Below are 19337 nucleotides of genomic sequence, written 5' to 3'. Positions count from 1 at the left end.
CAGAAATGAAATATATTGCTTTTTAAATAAAAGTACTAAAATAGGGGTCATTTTTTAAAATTGGAGGATAATTGCTTTACAATTAGGTCATATTTAAATGGTAAAATTAAAGGCCATAGAATTTAGCTAATAAGAGGTACAGGCTTCCCCAATGACTCAAATGGTAAAGAATCCTCCTGCAGTGCAGGAGATGCAGGAGACACAGGTTTGATCCCTGGGTTGGGAAGATCCCCTGGAGAAGGAAATGGCAACTTACTCCAATATTCTTGCCTGTGAAATCCCATGGACAGAGGAGGTTGGTGAGCTACAGTCTGTGGGATCACAAAGACTCAGACGTGACTGAGCATGCACAAAAGGTACAGGCAGGGAGAAGTAGTAAAATATTGACCGTTTAAGGAGTTAAGAGTGAGTTTTCATGGTGAACTACTCATATTGCCAACCAAGAAAACTAGCTTCTGGTTTCAAAGGTCACAACCCCTCTGCAAAACCATTTAAACTCTCACTGCAATTCCAAGTCCAGATGGTATACTCTCTTTCAGAGTCTGTTTTCCTTTTGCTTTTATCTTTTTCTTTCCTTCCAGTTCTTGAAAATAGTCAAAAAACATGGGAATCACCTACATTTTTTAAAATGAGCTATCTGAATAAAATAGCTTTCTGACTTGCCAAAAGTAGCCTTGGAGGTAGAGAACTAAATTTAATTACTCTGACTAGAAAGCTACTTACTAAAATAACCTGGGGTTGTATGTGCCAACAGAAATCATTTCTCTATTATTCACCACTTATGGCCAAAACAGCACTAGAAATTTCAGAGACTTGCAGGTCAAGGCTAAAGAAAGTTAAATATTTGCCAGAAGTCAGCCTAGCTCATTAGGGGAGGGAGGTCCCAAAATGAAAGTTTGGATTTCCAAACCCAATGCTCTTTCCATTCTGCTGAGATGTTCCATTTTGTGGCCATGGAACTCTGGAAAGTCTTAGAGGATTGGGTGCTCCATCTTTTGCAGCCTTTCCTAGTCACAGACTACAACACTACATGGAAACATTTTTAGTAAACTTTCTTTATTTGTGATTTGTAGGTTGTTGGCATCTTTGACCTAAACCATACAAATGACTCTCTTTCATCCATAATATCAACCTGTTCAGTGAGTGAGGCATAATCTAGTGGGGAGGGGGAGTTCAACAGTCATCCTACTGTCCTCTCAGAATCACCTCTGATGCTCCTGCTCCTCTTCAAACAGAATCAACCAAATATCTTCAGCTCTGAAGGGAAATCTCTCTGCAGGGTTTTCTTTTGTTTTTATTCTTTCTCTGCCTTCTACTACCCTGGATCGAAGATTAACTTTTTTTGGTCTTGTTATCATCATTTTTCTCAACTGCGTCTGTCTTCATCACCCTGGTCTTCATTTTCTTTTGTCAGGTCTACTGCCTGACATATTCGCAGTCGCTACTGTGTTCTCTGCCTCAATCCTCTGCTCTGCTGTGTCAGCTGGTTCTACCTCAGTAGCTGACCTTGCCTGAACGGTTAACCCATCCCATATTACTGACTCACTTCCTATCTCTGGCCCTGTGTGTGGCTCTGGCTCTGGCTCTGTCCCGGCCTCTGCTTGGGCCCTTGATTGTACCACTGAACTTAACTGTCTTTGTGTTGCCTTACTCATCCATGAAGAAACACCTGAGTCTCCCTCAGATAGACTCAATTTCATTCTGGCTATATTTCCTACCCTTATCCTTGTTATAGGGGTCACGAGGAGGTTTTGATCTGGAGGAGGAACTTGAGAACTTAAGTGATTGAGTACAGAGAGGAACCCTAGAGGAAAAGAAAAGGTCAAGGTCAGCACTGTGGATGAGTAATAGATAAAATCTCAAGTCATCAATCACTGAAGAGTTACTGAGGAGTAACACTGACTTAATTATAATCGGATTTGATTAATAACACATTTCTGAATATCCTGTTTATTATCTTTAGGGGCTTGGAATTCAAAATATTAGTCCCAGTTTTTCTGTAATACAATGTTTTCCAGCGGTATGCAAACCAACTTACTGGGGCACAGGAAGAAAATAATTACTTTCATATTTTTAACAAATAATGTTTAAATTCTATTTTTGAGTATATTTTACAATTTAATCTCTATATTAGTAATATAATATGTGTGCATATTTTATAAACAAACATATACCTTTTTGGAATGTTTGCTAAAAAAGGTCTTATAAAGAGAGTGTGTGAGGCAATGGTTTGGAGACTACTGTTGCAGTTAATAAAGATAAGTAGGTGGCTTCGAAAGATTATAGGAGGTGTTGCATAGGCAAACTCCAGTGTTATTGCTCTGCTTTACTCTGGAGATCCATAAAGGTGGAGAGTTTATTTGATATGACAAAGGGAGAGGGGAACTAAGGGAGTATCTTCTGAAAGAGCAGAAGAACTATGAATAGCTCAGTTATATCTTTACCTTCTCTACTTCCTGAATACATCTGTTCAGGGTCAGATATCATTATTGAAAAAATGCTTTAGATAAATTGGAAGCTCTTGCTTTAGGATTGTTCATTGACATGAAAACGACACTTGTAGAATCCTCCCAAATTATGAGATTCTAATATACCAAACAAACAACCCAAAGAAAGGGAAAAGGAGATAGAAGAGCAATCACGTAAAGTTGCATTTTCTGTGCCTTCCCTACCTAACAAGAGCTTTAACTCACCAATCATCACGTAGAAGATACTGCCCAACCAATTGATGCGGTAGACTATCAGGAAATGAGGTTCCAGGACATTCTTACTATACAGTTTCACTTGCACCAGGAAAAAGATGAGGCAGAAGAGTAGGCAGGTGCCTGGGATCACAGTGAAAGCTATTACTGCCTATGATAGCCCTCCTTCTGCCTCCACCCTCTTTCCCCTCTTTGCACTTGCTGTCGCCCTCAACTGCCTCAATTATGAGGAGACCTATTAAATGGCAGTGGTCATGGGAAGACCCATTTGGCAAAGGCCTTCTGCTTTGACTGGAGTAAAGTTGTCAAGGTGGAGCCTATAGATAACATAGACAGAACAAGTAGCAAGTTGCTACATGGTAATTTTCTGGGTGCCAGAAGGGCCTCCAGCCTATATCTCCCCTGTAGTGCCACAGATAACCCTTAGAAATGTTTCCATTGGATTAGCATCATCTCTTCTGGGTCCCCTCTTTCAGAGGTAATAGCCCCATCTGGAGCAAAAGTTTATTGAAAACTTTCTTTCATTTGGGAAGCGATAAGGGTCTTGTGGTAGCAGTATCATGTAAGGCTGGGAATGACTTGATAAAAGAAGGGGAGATGGCACTGGGAGGGGAAGGAATACAAGGACTCTAGGGACAAACTTTTCCAACCTCATCGTGTTGTACCTGAAATGAAACAGAAGATGGATATGCCCAGATCTATGAAGGTTTTGTCTCCTGGCCCTTTGGTGAGAGAGATGCTGAGCCACATAATGATAATGAGGATGGTGAAGGCAGAGATGAGGAAGGCAGCCCTGGAGAATTGGAGGTAGTCTGCCAGGGGAAGGGGAAAAGGAGAGGCTTGACCGGAGTGAAGGACACCTGCCTTGCGGAAGGCTGGACAGGGTCTTGGGAAGGGGTGTGGAACAAAGGACAATGGAATCAGGGCTTGTCTTACATGCAACGGAGTCAGAGTAAGGAGCCCCCAAGTGGGGGGGGGGCCTTCACAGGCACCCATAAGGACCCTCTTTCAACCTCCTCATTGACATACGGAACTCCTTTAGCAAGGAAAGAAATAATTTACTCCACAAGGAGGGAAAAGCTGAAATTAGAACCATAACCTTAAGAGCCATGTTATGAAGTAACTCTCATATAAAGGCATAAAATGACCAATATTTCTTTTTCTGAGGGAAGTTGTGAGTGCAAAGGTCAGTAGGCATTAGCTTCCAATAATAAAGGGGCTTTGACTTTTTAAGTCATTGAGGAAGCTTGGATGAGACAAACTCACGCAAGGGTGCCCTGCTTGCAGGCGCTGTCCATACACTGTGAACCAGTGACGGGGTGTGGGTCAGGGTTGCCAGGAGAAAAGAGAGTGGTGAGCGGTGCGGGGGGCGGGGATCTGAGAGGGTGGGTGTACCAAAGGAGAGGGCTGGAATCTGGAAAGTACTCACAGGGGGCCTTCAAAGTGCTGCCCCAGCAGAGATCATGGTGGCATAAGGTCCAGAGCCCCGCCAAGAGCTTCTGCCTGTCCTTCAGCACCACGAACTGCACCCAGTGTAGAGGGGACAAGCAGAGCAGCAGGACGCAGTTGAAGCCCAATGAGCAAGCACAAATGTGGCGAATGTAGCTGCGGCTTTTCTGCAGGAGCCGGCGCTGGTAGGGCGGTATGGAAGAAAAGCGGTGCGAGCGGGGGAGAATTGGCTGTGGTGTGGGAGGGAGGAAGACATCACGGAAGGAACCTCAACCCAGGCGTCTCCATATCCATCCACAGACAAGTCAAGCCCTGACTTGTGCTGGGGGTAAATCCTCCTCCCTCCACACTTCAGGGTATTTTTCTCCTCTGGCTCCAGCCTCCCACAACTGTTTTTCACTATTAACAAGTTATTGACCCGAGATGTATTAATAAATCTTTCCTGACCTGAACTTTATTGACTGGAGACGTTTCAACACTCACTTCCCTAACAAATCGCCTGCCACAGGCATTTGTTTCAGCAAAAATCCCCCATTCAATACTGTGTTAACTTAAAAAAAATATTCCATTTCACCTCTCCCCTGTTTTTAAAAAATGGAGTGAGTTTTGCCTCTCCTACCTCGACACTTGCCCCATGACACACACAAGTTGCTGCCTCCGAAAGGACTTCAACCCCTACCTGGCTCACAAAAGGCTTTCCCCACCCTGTAATGGCAACCCATCCCAGTATTACTGCCTAGAAAATCCCGTAGACAGAAGAGCCTGATGGGCTACAATCCATGGGGTCACAATCAATCAGACACAACTGAGCACACATGCAGACATACACACACCCTGTAGGTTGGGTAGCTCATCCTGCTGATGTTGTAAACGCTCTGGAAGGCCATTTCATTTCCTTCTCTTCTCTCCATCCTGGCTTCTGGCTCACTGCTCTAGTCAACTGCCATAGAACTTAACCCCCTCCCATCACCCTTTCCGGCCCCTCCCCCACCAAGGGGACAGAAACAGCAGGAGTCAGAACACAAAGCATGGGTACTATGTCTCTGTCTCATCTGCCAAATCTGATCCAATCCAAGACTCCCACCCAGGTCTCTGTTGAACTCCAGACTCCTACAGCAATCTGCACGCTGACCCCAGATTTCTCACAGACACATCAACACCTAAGAGGTCTTTAAGAAATGGAGTCATCCTCTCTCCATCCTGAACCCCCCATCCTGTACCCTTTTCTTCTTTAAAATATTTATTATTACTCTTTTTATTTGGCTGCATAGGATTTTAGTTGCAGCACGCAGGATCTTCAGTCTTCACTGGGGGCATGTGGGATCTTTAGTTGCAGCATGCAGAATCTAGTTCCTTGACCAGGGTTTGAACCCAGGTCTCCTGCATTGGGAATTGAGTCTTAGCCACTGCACTACACTAGGGAAGTCCCCCATACCCTTTTATTACCTCCCACCAGTCAATCACAATGTGTTCTGCCAATTCTACCTCTTCAATGTTCTCAAGCCCACCTTGTATTTTTGTTTCCACTTCTTTAGGATATGTCATCTCAGTCCTGGATTTGCCGCAATGGCCTTGTACCTGGTCTTGCTGCTACCAGGTTTGCTCTCCTTCAGTTTATTCTCCACAGATTTACCAAGATTGATGTTGTTAAGGCAAATCTGACTGTGTCTCTCTTTTGCATAAATTCTCTGATTGTTCCCCACTGCTATGAAGTAAAATTTCGTTAGCATGCATCAGTGAAACCCAACAAGATGGAGTTTCTGCTCACTTTTCAACCTCATTCATTCATGCAATCACTCATTTGTGTGAGGTACTGTGTCAGGTACTGGGAGGTGCAGTGATTTGTTGGAGATCTTCCACATGCCCCTCCAGATCCGCTCCCCATCATTGTTCAAGGAGCTGACCAGTTTGGGCTTTTCTTGCCATCAAGCCTCTGATTAAGTTTGACCAATGGTGGGCATAGGCAGAAGATCAGAGGTGTAGAGATCAATGTGTTTTTTCACTGGTTCTGTCCTTAACAGAGTACTACGAGGGTTGTCCACGTCCCTTTCCCTAAGGAGAGTTCCTGATAGGCTAGTCCTCTCCATAGAGTCACCCTTTTCTATTCTGGTCATGTGTTCCTTTCATTTACGTGATCAGTCTTAGGGGTGGTAATGGCTCTTCTCACTAATGGTTTTCCAAAATCTTTTTCAGTCCTAGGGGTCCTTGTAAATAGTCCCTTAAGTCTTTTAGACTCAGTTTGAGCAAAGCCATCTGTTTCCTGCTGGACATGGTCCTTAATGCCATGGAGCAAAAACACCTAATGACGTCTAGGCTCATTCTCTCCCTCCTTCTCACCTTATGCTCCAAATCATTTTATTATTCTTGCAGTTTCCTAAGCCAACATGGTCCTTCATTTGCACTTGGCGCAAATGTTATCTACCTTGCACATGGTACCTATCACACTTCCCAACCTATCTTTATTAACTTTAGTCGAGAGTCATTCTTGCCTTATAAAATAGATAACTTATAAGAACCTATTATATAGCACAGGGAACTCTACTTAGTGCTCTGTGGTGACCTAGAATGGAAAGGAAATCCAAAAAAAGAGGGGCTTATATGTACACATATAGCTAATTCACTTTATTGTATAGTAGAAAGTAACACAATATTTTAAAGAAACTATGCTTCAATAAAAACTTTTAAAATAAATTTTAAAAGTCATTCTACTCTTAGCTTTTGAGAGGAGTCTTCTCTGAAGCCAGCCCTCAATCCCAGAATTTGTGCTCCTACAGCACTTTGTACTTGTCCTTTGGTAACTTTCATCACATAGTTTCGCAACTGGTCTGTCTGTATCTCCTTCTGGTCTACAACCTCCTTCAGCAGCAGGGACACAGCCTATTCAGCTGTATATGCTCAACTTCAGTGCTTGGAACATCATAATGATTAGGTGCTGTTTCTTTTCTTTTTTAAAAATATTTTTCTTTTTTTGGCCGCACCACGTGGCATGCGGGATCTTCATTTCCTGATCAGGGATGGAACCCTTGTCCCCTGCAGGGGAAACTCAGAGTCTTAACCACTGGACTGCCAGGGAAGTCCGTAGGTGATGTTTCTTGATTGATTGAAAATTAGAAAGGTAAAAGAGAAAGACTGGACTTCTGGTTTCCAGTCTGGCATGCAAGGAGCTTGGAAGCTGTCACTCCATTATAACAACAAGTAAAAAGCTAAACAAACTGAAAAAAATCAACAATTCTTCTTAGATCACAAAGCAAACTGTGACCCTGCAGAACTGGAGAGTCAGAAAGGCAAATATAGGAAATTAAAACTTACTAGAACAGAAACGTCTGCAGAAATTAGTACCAGAGCAGGAAAATCTGCACTGGAAGGTTCAGTGTGAACAAGTCTGAGAGATTAAAAACTATGGCCCCCCTACAAACTATAATGTATAGAGTAAATAAGGTACAGGGATATATTGCACAGCAATATAGCCAGGAAATATTTTAAAATAACTATGAACTTTAAAAATTGTGAATCAAAAAAAAAATTGTGAATCACCATGTTGTACACCTGAAATCTATATAATATTGTAAGTCAACTATACATCAATTAAAAAAAAACATACCCACATACTGGGAGGGTGATGCACTCTGAAGTCCATAGGGACAGAAACTCCTATTCTCGGGACCTTGTCTTAGGGGTAACTTTTCATCTGGCTATCCATTCCTGTCCTTTATTATCCTTTGTAATAAATTATTAACCATGAGTAAAAAAAGAAAAAATAGACAATGGGACCCAGTCATAGAGAAGTCCTCACACTTTAGTGACTTTTACCTCCAGCAACTTAAGCAAGGTTCTTGCAGTGAATATTAAAGAATACCATACTGCTGGCCCATGAGAGGGGAAAAGGAACCATTTAAATTGATACAGCCATTATGGAAGACGGTATGGAGATTCCTTAAAAAACTAGGAATAAAACCACCATATGGCCCAGCAATCCCACTACTAGGCATATACCTTGAGGAAACCAAAATTGAAAAAGACACATATACCCCAATGTTCACTGAAGCACTATATAACAACAGGTAGAGCATGGAAGCAACCTAGATGTCCATCAACAGATGAATGGATAAAGAAGCTATGGTACATATATACAATGGAAGATTCAGTTCAGTTCAGTTCAGTTCAGTCGCTCAGTCGTGTTCGACTCTCTGTGACCCCATGAATCACAGCACGCCAGGCCTCCCTGTCCATCACCAACTCCCAGAGTTCACTCAAACTCATGTCCATAGAGTCGGTGATGCCATCCAGCCATCTCATTCTCTGTCATCCCCTTCTCTTCCCACCCCCAACCTTTCCCAGCATCAGAGTCTTTTCCAGTGAGTCAACTCGTTGCATGAGGTGGCCAAAGTATTGGAGTTTCAGCTTTAGCATCAGTCCTTCCAGTGAACACCCAGGATTGATCTCCTTTAGAATGGACTGCTTGGATCTCCTTGCAGTCCAAGGGACTCTCAAGAGTCTTCTCCAGCACCACAGTTCAAAAGCATCAATTCTTCGGCGATCAGCTTTCTTCACAGTCCAACTCTCACATCCATACATGACCATGGGAAAAACCATAGCCTTGACTAGACGGACCTTGGTTGGCAAAGTAATGTCTCTGCTTTTTAATATACTATCTAGGTTGGTCATAATTACTCAGCCATAAAAAGTAACTCATTTGAGTCAGTTCTAATGAGGTGGATGAACCTAGAGCCTATTACACAGTGTGAAGTAAGTCAGAAAGAGAAATATAAATATCATACACTAGTGCACATATATGGAATCTAGAAAGATGGTACTGATGAATTTATTTGCAGGGCAGCAATGGAGAAACAGACATAGAGAACAGACTTACGGACATGTGGGGTTGGGGGAGGAAGAAGAGGGTGAGATGTATGGAGAGAGTAACATGGAAACTTACATTACCATATGTAAAATAGACAGCCAATGGGAATTTGCTGTATGACTCAGGGAACTCAAACAGAGGATCTGTAACAACCTAGCAGGGTGGGATGGGGAGGGAGATGGGAGGGAGGTTCAAGAGGGAGGAGACATATATATACCTATGGCTGATTCGTGTTGATATTTGGCAGAAACCAAAAAATTCTGCAAAGCAATTATTCAATTTAAAAATAAATACAAAAACAAAGAAAAATAAAAATAAATACATTAAAAAAAAATGTACCAGAACATCCTGTTCTTCTTCACAAGGACTTCCCTGAGGAGAAACTGTCTGATCAGAGCCTAAACTGCTGGGGTTTTATCAGAGTTTAACCAATCTGGGGGAAAGGAAATGTCAAACTCCAGCCTGTTCTGACCTGTTAGGGAAGTGAAATTCCCACCTTCAGCCCATTCAGATCAGCCTATTGCACCTAAGGGGGAACTGAGAACCACTTGTGAAGCTCACAGTCTAGAAGCATAGGTTCACTGAAAGTCTGGGAATTCCCTGGCATCTGAGCAGTTAGGACTCTGCTCTCACTGCCAACAGCATGGGTTCAATCCCTAGCTGAGGAACTGAAATCCCACAAGCCGTGTGGCACTGCCAAAACAAACAAAAACAAAACAAAAGACTGAGATGTAATCACGGGACTATAGAGTGCTTCCCCTTCCTCCACACCTTATCACCACATTTCTAAAGGCTTATTTACCACAGTTCCTTTTACCCAGTACATCCTGACCAGCTATCAAGAAATTATCACACACTATATTAAAAGTTTCCCGTGGTCAAGTATGGATGTGAGAGTTGGACTATGAAGAAGGCTGATCGCCGAAGAATTGATGCTTTTGAACTGTGGTGCTAGAGAGGACTCTTGAGAGTCCCTTGGACTGCAAAGAGATCCAACCAGTCCATTCTGGAGGAGATCAATCCTGGGTGTTCATTGGAGGAACTGATGCTAAAGCTAAAACTGCAATACTTTGGCCACCTCATGCGACGAGTTGATTCACTGGAAAAGACTCTGATGCTGGGAAAGTTTGGGGCGGGAGGAGAAGGGGACGACAGAGAATGAGATGGCTGGATGGCATCACCGACTCTGTGGACATGAGTTTGGGTGAAATCCGGGAGTTGGTGATGGACAGGGAGGCCTGGTATGCTGTGATTCATGGGGTTGCGGAGAGTTGGACACGACTGAGAGACTGAACTGAACTGAACTGGTATTAAAAGGTAAAAGACATAGTTTGGAGAGACAAAACAAGCACCAAAACTAGACTCAGATATGACAAGGATGTTAGAATTATCACACATATTAAAACAAGGATGATTAATATGCTAAGTGAACAAAGTAGACAGCACACAAGAATAGAAGGGCAACGTAAGCAGAGAGATCACAATCATAAGAACAAATTTAAAAAGAAATGCTAGAGATGAAAAACACTAATAGAAACAGAGCATGTCTTTGATAGGCTGAGTAGTAAACAGGACATGGCTGAGGAAATAATCTCAACATGAGAATATATATATCATGCTGCTGCTGCTGCTGCTAAGTCACTTCAGTCGTGTCCGACCCTGTGTGACCCCATAGACGGGAGCCCACCAGGCTCCCCGATCCCTGGGATTCTCCAGGCAAGAACACCAGAGCGGGCTGCCATTTCCTTCTCCAATGTGTGAAAGTGAAAAGTGAAAGTGAAGTCGCTCAGTCGTGTCCGACCCTTAGCGACCCCATGGACTGCAGCCTACCAGGCTCCTCCATCCATGGGATTTTCTAGGCAAGAGTACTGGAGTGGCTTGCCATTGCCTTCTCCTATACATATATATATCACAGACACCTCCAAAAAGAAATATGAAGAGAAAAAAGACTGAAAATAATGGAACAGAATATCTATGAACTGTGGGACACCTAGTAAAGAGGTACCGTACATGAAGTCAGGATGACGGAAAAAGAAGAAAGAGGAATAAAGGAATATTTGAAGCAATAAGAGTGAGAATTTTCCCCAAATTGATGTTAGACACCAAACCACAGATTCAGGAATTTCAGAGAATATCAAAAGCAGGATAAATGCCAAAAGAAAAGAAAAACTACACCTAGGCATATCATATTTCAACTGCATAAAATCAAAGGTAGCAAAAAAATCTTGAAAGAAGCCAGGGGTAGGTAGGGTAGGTGGAAGCACCTTACCAGTAAAGGAGCAAAGAAAAGAATTACATCTGACTTCTCTTCAGACACCATACAAGCAAGAAGAGAGTGGAGTGAAATATTTAAAGTGTTGAGAGAGAAAAAAACCCAGCCTAGAATTCTGTAACCTGTGAAATTACCTCCAAAAGTGAAGTAGAAATAAGGACTTACCCAGACAGACTAACATTGACAGAATTTGTTATCAATAAACCTGTCTTGCAGGAAATTTTAAATGAAGTTCTTCAGAGAGGAGAAAAATGATACAAGTCAGAAACTTTATATAAAGAAAGGAAAAGCACCTCTCTTTCCGGACCTGGCTAAGGAGGAGGCGCCATCATGGGAGTTGACATCCACCACAACAAGGACCGAAAGGTTTGACGCAAGGAGCCCAACAGCCAGGACGTTTACCTGAGGCTGTTGGTCAAGTTGTATAGGTTCCTGGACAGACGAACCAACTCCACCTTCAATCAGGTTATCCTGAAGAGATTGTTCATGAGCCGCATCAACCGGCCACCGCTCTCCCTTTCCCGGATGATCCGGAAGATGAAGCTTCCTGGCCGGGAAGGCAAAACAGCTGTGGTCGTGGGGACTGTAACAGACAATGTTCGTGTCCAGGAGGTGCCCAAACTGAAGGTGTGTGCTCTGCGAGTGAGCAGCCGCGCCCGGAGTCGCATCCTCAAGGCCGGGGGCAAGATCCTCACCTTCGACCAGCTGGCCCTGGACTCCCCCTAGGGCTGTGGCACTGTCCTCCTCTCTGGTCCTCGCAAGGGCCGAGAGGTGTACAGGCATTTCGGCAAGGCCCCAGGAACCCCGCATAGCCACACCAAACCCTATGTCCGCTCCAAGGGCCGCAAGTTCGAGCGCGCCAGAGGCCGACGAGCCAGCCGTGGCTACAAAAACTAACCCGAGAGTCTACCTTGTTATTAAAAAGATTTTGGATGCTAAAAAAAAAAAAAAAGAAAGGAAAAGCATATGAGAAGGAATAAGTGAAGGTAAAATAAACACATTCATTTTTCTTATTCTTAACTGATCTAACAGATAATAGTTTAAAATAATAACATCAACAATGTATCACTTATATATGCTCATGTAGGAGTGAAATTAATGACAACAATGATATAAGTGAGTCAACTCATCTCATGAGGTGGCCAAAGTATTGCAGTTTCAGCTTTAGCATCAGTCCTTCCAATGAACACCCAGGACTGATCCCCTATAGAATGGACTGGTTGGATCTCCCTGCAATCCAAGGGACGCTCAAGAGTCTTCTCCAGCACCACAGTTCAAAAGCATCAATTCTTCGGCGATCAGCTTTCTTCACAGTCCAACTGTCACATCCATACATGACCACAGGAAAAACCATAGCCTTGACTAGACGGACCTTTGTTGGCAAAGTAATGTCTCTACTTTTTAATATACTATCTAGGTCGGTCATAAGGGCGGGAGGAGAAGGGGACGACAGAGAATGAGATGGCTGGATGGCATCACCGACTCTGTGGACATGAGTTTGGGTGAACTCCAGGAGTTGGTGATGGACAGGGGGGCCTGGCGTGCTGTGATTCATGGGGTCACAGAGAGTCGGACACGACTGAGCGACTGAACTGAACTGAATGATACAAGTAACAGGAGGGAGGAGTTAGGATTATTTTGTTATTATTAGGTACCTGCACTCCCTGTGAGTGCCTCAGTGTTATTTGAAAATGGAAGTAGAATTCGTTGTAAATGGATTTTGCAAACTCAAAGATAACCACTAAAAAAAGTAATAAATACAAGATGTATAGCTAATATGTTAAGAAAAGACAGAAACACAATCACATAAAATGCTCTTTGTGAGCGTGCTGTCACTTCAGTCATGTCCAACTCTTTGCAGCCCTATGGGCTGTAGCCCACTAGGCTCCTCTGTCCATGGGATTCTCCAGGCAAGAGTACTGGAGTGGGTTGCCATGCCTTCCTCCAGGGGATCTTCCCGACCCAGGGATCAAACCCATATCTCTTAGGCCTCCTGCATTGGCAGGTGGGTTCTTTACCACTAGTGCCACTTGGAAAGTCCATAAAATGCTCAGAACCAAAAAAGACAAAAATAGAGAGGAAGACAAAGATAGGAACAGTTAACAAGGGCGACAAATAGAAAATAAATGACAAATATGGTAGATATTAATCCAATTATATCAATAATCAATTTAAACATCAATGGTTTATATACCAATTAGAAAACAGAGATTTTTGGAGTGAGTCAAAAAGGAAGACCCAGCTCTATGTTGTCTAAGAGAAGCCTAATTAAAATAAAGACACATATAGATAAAAGTGAAAGAGGAGAGTGAAACAGTTGGCTTAAAGCTCAACATTCAGAAAACTAAGATCATGGCATCCAGTCCCATCACTTCATGGCAAATAGATGGGGAAACAGTGGTTGACTTAATTTTGGGGGCTCCAAAATCACTGCAGATGGTGATTGCAGCCATGAAATTAAAAGACGCTTACTCCTTGGAAGGAAAGTTATGACCAACCTAGACAGCATGTTAAAAAGCAGAGACATTACTTTGCCAACAAAGGTCCATCTAGTCAAGGCTATGGTTTTTCCAGTAGTCGTGTATGGATGTGAGAGTTGGACATCCTCAGCTGAGCACCGAAGAATTGATGCTTTTGAACTGTGGTGTTGGAGAAGACTCTTGAGAGTCCCTTGGACTGCAAGGAGATCCAACCAGTCCATTCTAAAGGAGATCAGTCTTGGGTGTTCATTGAAAGGACTGATGTTGAAGCTGAAACTCCAATACTTTGGCCACCTGATGTGAAGAGCTGACTCATTTGAAAAGACCCTGATGCTGGGAGGGATTGGGGGCAGGGGGAGAAGGGGATGACAGAGGATGAGATGGTTGGATGGCATCACTGACTCAACGGACATGGGTTTGGGTAGACTCCAGGAGTTGGTGATGGACAGGGAGGCCTGGTGTGCTGTGGTTAATGGGGTCGCAAAGAGTCAGACACGACTGAGCAACTGAACTGAACTAACTGAAAGGGATGAAGATAGATATGCCATGCTAACACTAATCAAATGAAAGTAGTAATAGTTCCTTAATAAAACTAGTAATAGTTTTACTAAGTTCAGACAGAGCAGACTTTAGAAAAAAGAAAGTTTAAGGGATAAAGAGGAATGTTACATAATGATAAAAGGGTCAATCCCTTAATACATAGCAATCCTTAAAGTGTATGTGCCTAACAACAGGACATGAGCCACATACTGATAAAACTACAAGAACAAATAGATTAATCCATTATCATAGTTGGAAACTTCAAAAGTTCAGTTCAGTCACTCAGTCGTGTCTGACTCTTTGCGACCCCAAGGACTGCAGCATGGCAGGCTTCCCTGTCCATCACCAGCTCCCAAAGTTTACTCAAACTCACATCCATTGAGTGGGTGATGCCATCCAACCATCTCATCCTCTGTCGTCCCCTTCTCCTCCTGCCTTCACTCTTTCCAAGCATCAGGGTCTTCTCAAATGAGTCAGTTCTTCACATCAGGTGGCCAAAGTATTGGAGTTTCAGCTTCAGCATCAGTCTTTCCAATGAATGTTCAGGACTGATATCCTTCAGAATGGACTGGTTGGATCTCCTTGCAGTCCAAGGGACTCTCAAGAGTCTTCTACAACACCATAGTTCAAAAGCATCAGTTCTTCCGTGCCCAGCTTTCTTTATAGGCCAACTGTCACATCCATACACCACTACTGGAAAAACCATAGCTTTGACTACACGAACCTCTGTTGGCAAAGTAATATCTCTGCTTTTTAATATGTTATCTAGGTTGGTCATGACTTTTCTTCCAAGGAGCAAGCGTCTTTTAATTTCATTGCTGCAGTCACCATCTGCAGTGATTTTGGAGCCCAAAAAATAAAATCTGTCACTATTTCCACTGTTTCCCCATCTATTTGCCATGAAACTTCAACACTCTTCATCAAAAATGGACAGATCTATCAGGTAGAACATTAATGAGGACACCATCAACCAACTGGATATAACTGACAATGATAGACCACTTCAGGACAACAACAGGAGAATTTTTCTTAAGTTCACGTGGAATATCCACTAAGATGACCACATTCTGGGCCATAAAACACACCTTAACAAATTTAAAAGTATTAAAATTATACTGTATATGCTTGCAAATCACAATGGAATTAAACTAAAATTCAGCTTTAGAAAGACAAGTAGAAAATTCCCTAAACACTTGGAGATTAAATAGCAGACTTCTAAATAACACACGGATCAAAGAAAAAACTTCTGGAGAACTTAAAATTTTTTAATATTTTGAAGTAAATGAAAATGAAAAATAGATCTTGCCAAAATTTGTGTGGTCCAGCGAAAGCAGGGTTTAGAGGGAAATTTATAGCATTGAGTGCATGTATTAGTAAAGAAAAATGATCTAAAATCAATAATCTATGCTCCTTAGGAAACTGGAATAACAGCGAATTAAATGCAAATTAAATCGAAGAAAAAAATTAATAAAAATTAGAGCAGATAATCAATGAAATGAACATTTCTTTATGTGGTTAGAATTCCTATTTTCAGGCACCAAAAAAATTTCCCTGGCTCTTTTTGTTTTTCTTCTTGTATGCTCATTCCATCTGATAGTTTGGGGATTTCCTTATTTTGGCCAAAGATCCCAGTATAGGGTCAGGTCTCATAAGATATTTCAGATTTCCTGTTCTGTTATAACCCAGTTAATGAGTCGGTGCACTGCTTCGTAAAGCAAGGTTGTACTTGTGTCCTTTTACCTCTTTGGATCTGTGGTTCTAAATAAACTGCGGCCCTGATTTTCTTTTCTTAAAATATCTTTAAAATTAATTTATTAATGTATTCATTTTTGGCTGCATTGGGCCTTCGTTGTTTTGCATGGGCTGGGCTTTCTCTGGTTGCTCTAGTTGCTCTCGAGTTGTGATGCATGGGCTTCTCATTGCAGAGGTTTCTCCTGTTGTGGAGCACAGGCTCTGGGGTGCACAGGCTTGGTAGCTGAGGCTGGCAGGTCGAAAGCATGGGCTTGTAGAGCACAGGTTCAGTAACTCTGGTGCAGGGGCTTAGTTGCTCTGCGGCATGTGGGATCTTCATGGACCAGGGATAGAACCCATGACCCCTGCATTGGCAGGCAGATTCTTATCCACTGCACCACTAGGGAAGTCCTCAGCTTCTTTTAAGTCCTTAGTTTGAACTAGAGCTGGGAATTTGGCTCTAGTCCATATCTTGAGAAGCACTTTTCACTCCACAGGAACTGTCTTCCTGTTCACCTCTGCCAAACTTTTGGACTTTGAGCCCAATAAGTCTTTGGCTTAACTCTATCACAGCATTGTGGTTTTGTTATTTTTCTGTTTTTTGAAAATGCTTGCCTTGTTTTGACCTAGCTATACATGTGTATTTCCCCTCCCCTCTCTCCTTCTCCCTTCATCTGTCATGTAATGTATCTGGAGCAGAGGGGATGTAGCAAAGAGTCATTTAATGAGCCATCCCCACCCCCTTTTTTTTTTAAAGTATTTATTTATTTGGCTGCACCACGTCTTAGTTGTGCCAAGTGGGATCTTTGAACTTCTTTGTGTCATGTGAGTTCTTTAGTTGTGGCATGTGGGATCTACGTCCCTGACCAGGGATTGAACCCAGGGCCCCTGCATTGGGAGCTGAGTCTTAGCCACTGGACCATGAGGAAAGTCCCCCCTTCCATCTAATTGGAAGTCTATTTAAGCTTTTTAAAGGGATTCTCTGCAAGCAAAGAAAGAGAGTAAGAAGAAAATAGAGCATTCAGTGTCTTCTGATTTATTTGGCTGAGTCAGGTCTTAGTTGCAACCCACAGGATCTATCATTGTGGCGCACCATTTTCTCTAGCACACAGGCTAAGTTGCTGCATGGCATGTGGGATGCCCTGACCAGGGATGGTACCCTTGTTGCCTGCATTGGAAGGCATATGCCTAACCACTGAATCATCAGAAAAATCCTGTAACCACTGAATCATCAGAAAAGTCCTAAGCATTCAGTTTCTAAAGGAGCATGTATGGATCTGAGAGGTGGACTGTGAAGAAAGCTGATCGCCGAAGAATTGATCCCTTTGAACTGTGGTGCTGGAGAAGACTCTTGAGAGTCCCTTGGACTGCAAGGAGATCCAACCAGTCCATTCTAAAGGAGATCAGTCCTGGGTGTTCATTGGAAGGACTGATGCTAAAGCTGAAACTCCAATACTTTGGCCACCTCATGCGACGAGTTGACTTACTGGAAAAGACTCTGATGCTGGGAAGGATTGGGGGCAGAAGGAGGTGGGGATGACAGAGAATGAGATGGCTGGATGGCATCACCGACTGTGGACATGAGTTTGAGTGAACTCCGGGAGTTGGTGATGGACAGGGAGGCCTGGAGTGCTGTGATTCATTGGGGTCGCAAAGAGTCGGACACAACTGAGCGACTGAACTGAACTGAACTGAACTGATGCTTAAAGATTGTACTCTAATAGCAAAGTAGAAAACTTAGTTACTATCCTCTGGTAATAACCAGGGCCTTGATGGTTACTTTCTGAAGAGCTAGCATCCTTCCTTCTCATTCATACCTGTTTCCTCCTTCTCACCGCAGTTAAAACTTCCATTCCCTGAAGAGTCACCAGTACTCAACTCCTTGGTCATATAATTACAGTCTTCAAACCAAATCATACAATAAAGAAAACTTATGAACCCACCAAGTTCTGAATTAGTCAACTTTCGGGGTATACTTAGTGTGAGTAGTGACAAGAGGAAGGGGAGTTGGACTTGAACTCCATATCTAACAACCAGACAAAGGCCCAGGAACAGCCTGAAGAGCCTCTGAAATGAGGCCACTTGAAGTAGGGGGACACTAGACTCTGCCATAACTAAGATGCCAACGTGGAGAGAAGGGTTTTCTAAGGCAGGGCCAAAATAGGGTGTGTCTATATATATGCGTCTGTGTGGGTCTCTGCGGGTAGGTATACACATGCATGTGCTGTTTAACTCCGACCTTTAAGAATAAAAAATGAATTAACCTAACAGTCTTCCAATTACCGTCTGGAAATGATTGGGAATTACTGATGGGGGCGGGGCAGGATTATTAGATTATTATGTTTGTTTTCTACAATGATTATCAATGAATCTTTATTTAAATTTTTTTTTTATTGGAGGCTAATTACTTTACAATATTATATTGGTTGGTTTTGCCATACATTGACATGAATCCGCCCCGGGTGTACATGTGTTCCCCTTCCTGAACCCCCCTACCACCTCCCTCCTCCCCTTCAATGAATCTTTAAAACAAAAGGATCCCGAGGCTTATCTTTAAGAGCAGCAAGGGGTGAAACTGGCCACTATTCCATTCTATTGCCAGGCTTGAGGAGAAGGATGGAACTCAACCAACGGAAGCATAGTGGCAGCTACTAAAGGAATAAAAGACAGGATGAATGTCCTGGGACCTTCTGCATGGAATCTGGTCTGAGTTTAAAAGGGATCTCTAGCCATCAAAATATTCATGTGATTACCTGAATGCCCCTACCATTACTTATCTTACACAATACATAAAACATGGAGAAAAATTTTAACTTGGTCCACATATACGCTTAGGCTGAAGAAAGTCCTTTAGCCTCATTTGACTTGGAAAGACATAATAGATCCCTAAAGAATCAAAAGGGTCAGAGCCCTATCAAGAATCTGATGGAGTTCACGTTGCTGTACGGCAGAAACTAATACAACATTGTAAAGCAATTGTCCTCCAATTAAAAATAAATTTAAAAAGGACAGTATGGCCCTTTTCACAGAAAAGAGCATATAGAATTTCAGATTAAAAAAAAAAATTCAGAGTTTACAGATGTCTGGTTCACATAACCCCCAGCCTAGAAAGAAGCTATCAGCTTACCAAACAGACTATAAGGGTTTCAAATTAACCATTTCTCATAGAAAGGGGGCATGTCACAGGTTCCCCTAAATCTATCCAGCACTTCTCAACTCCTTTGGGTGGTCGGTATTATCTCCACTGATACTCATTCCATTTCTGGTAATGATGCCCAGTTCAGATTCAACAATAGTGTGCA

General features: G+C 42.7%; 1 protein-coding gene and 1 pseudogene across 1 annotated transcript; one reads left to right on the top strand and one right to left on the bottom strand.

Moving 5' to 3' along the window:
- Positions 1-1397: 1397 nt before the first annotated feature.
- LOC148776618 (transmembrane protein 202-like) lies at positions 1398-5062 on the bottom strand. Its single transcript, XM_088840209.1, has 5 exons — positions 4985-5062; positions 4132-4381; positions 3368-3514; positions 2694-2825; positions 1398-1804 (listed from the first exon to the last, which is right to left on the bottom strand). Exons 1-5 carry the CDS (start codon positions 5060-5062, stop codon positions 1398-1400), a joined length of 1014 nt encoding a protein of 337 aa, XP_088696335.1.
- Positions 5063-11590: 6528 nt separating this feature from the next.
- On the top strand, positions 11591-12234 carry LOC129562825 (large ribosomal subunit protein eL18 pseudogene; annotated as a pseudogene).
- Positions 12235-19337: the final 7103 nt, after the last annotated feature.

This window comes from Moschus berezovskii, chromosome 9, assembly GCF_049115385.1.
Source record: "Moschus berezovskii isolate FMDL1 chromosome 9, NW_MosBer_1.0, whole genome shotgun sequence".
Taxonomy (NCBI): Eukaryota; Metazoa; Chordata; class Mammalia; order Artiodactyla; family Moschidae; genus Moschus; species Moschus berezovskii.
This window is presented reverse-complemented; position numbering and strand designations above follow the sequence as displayed.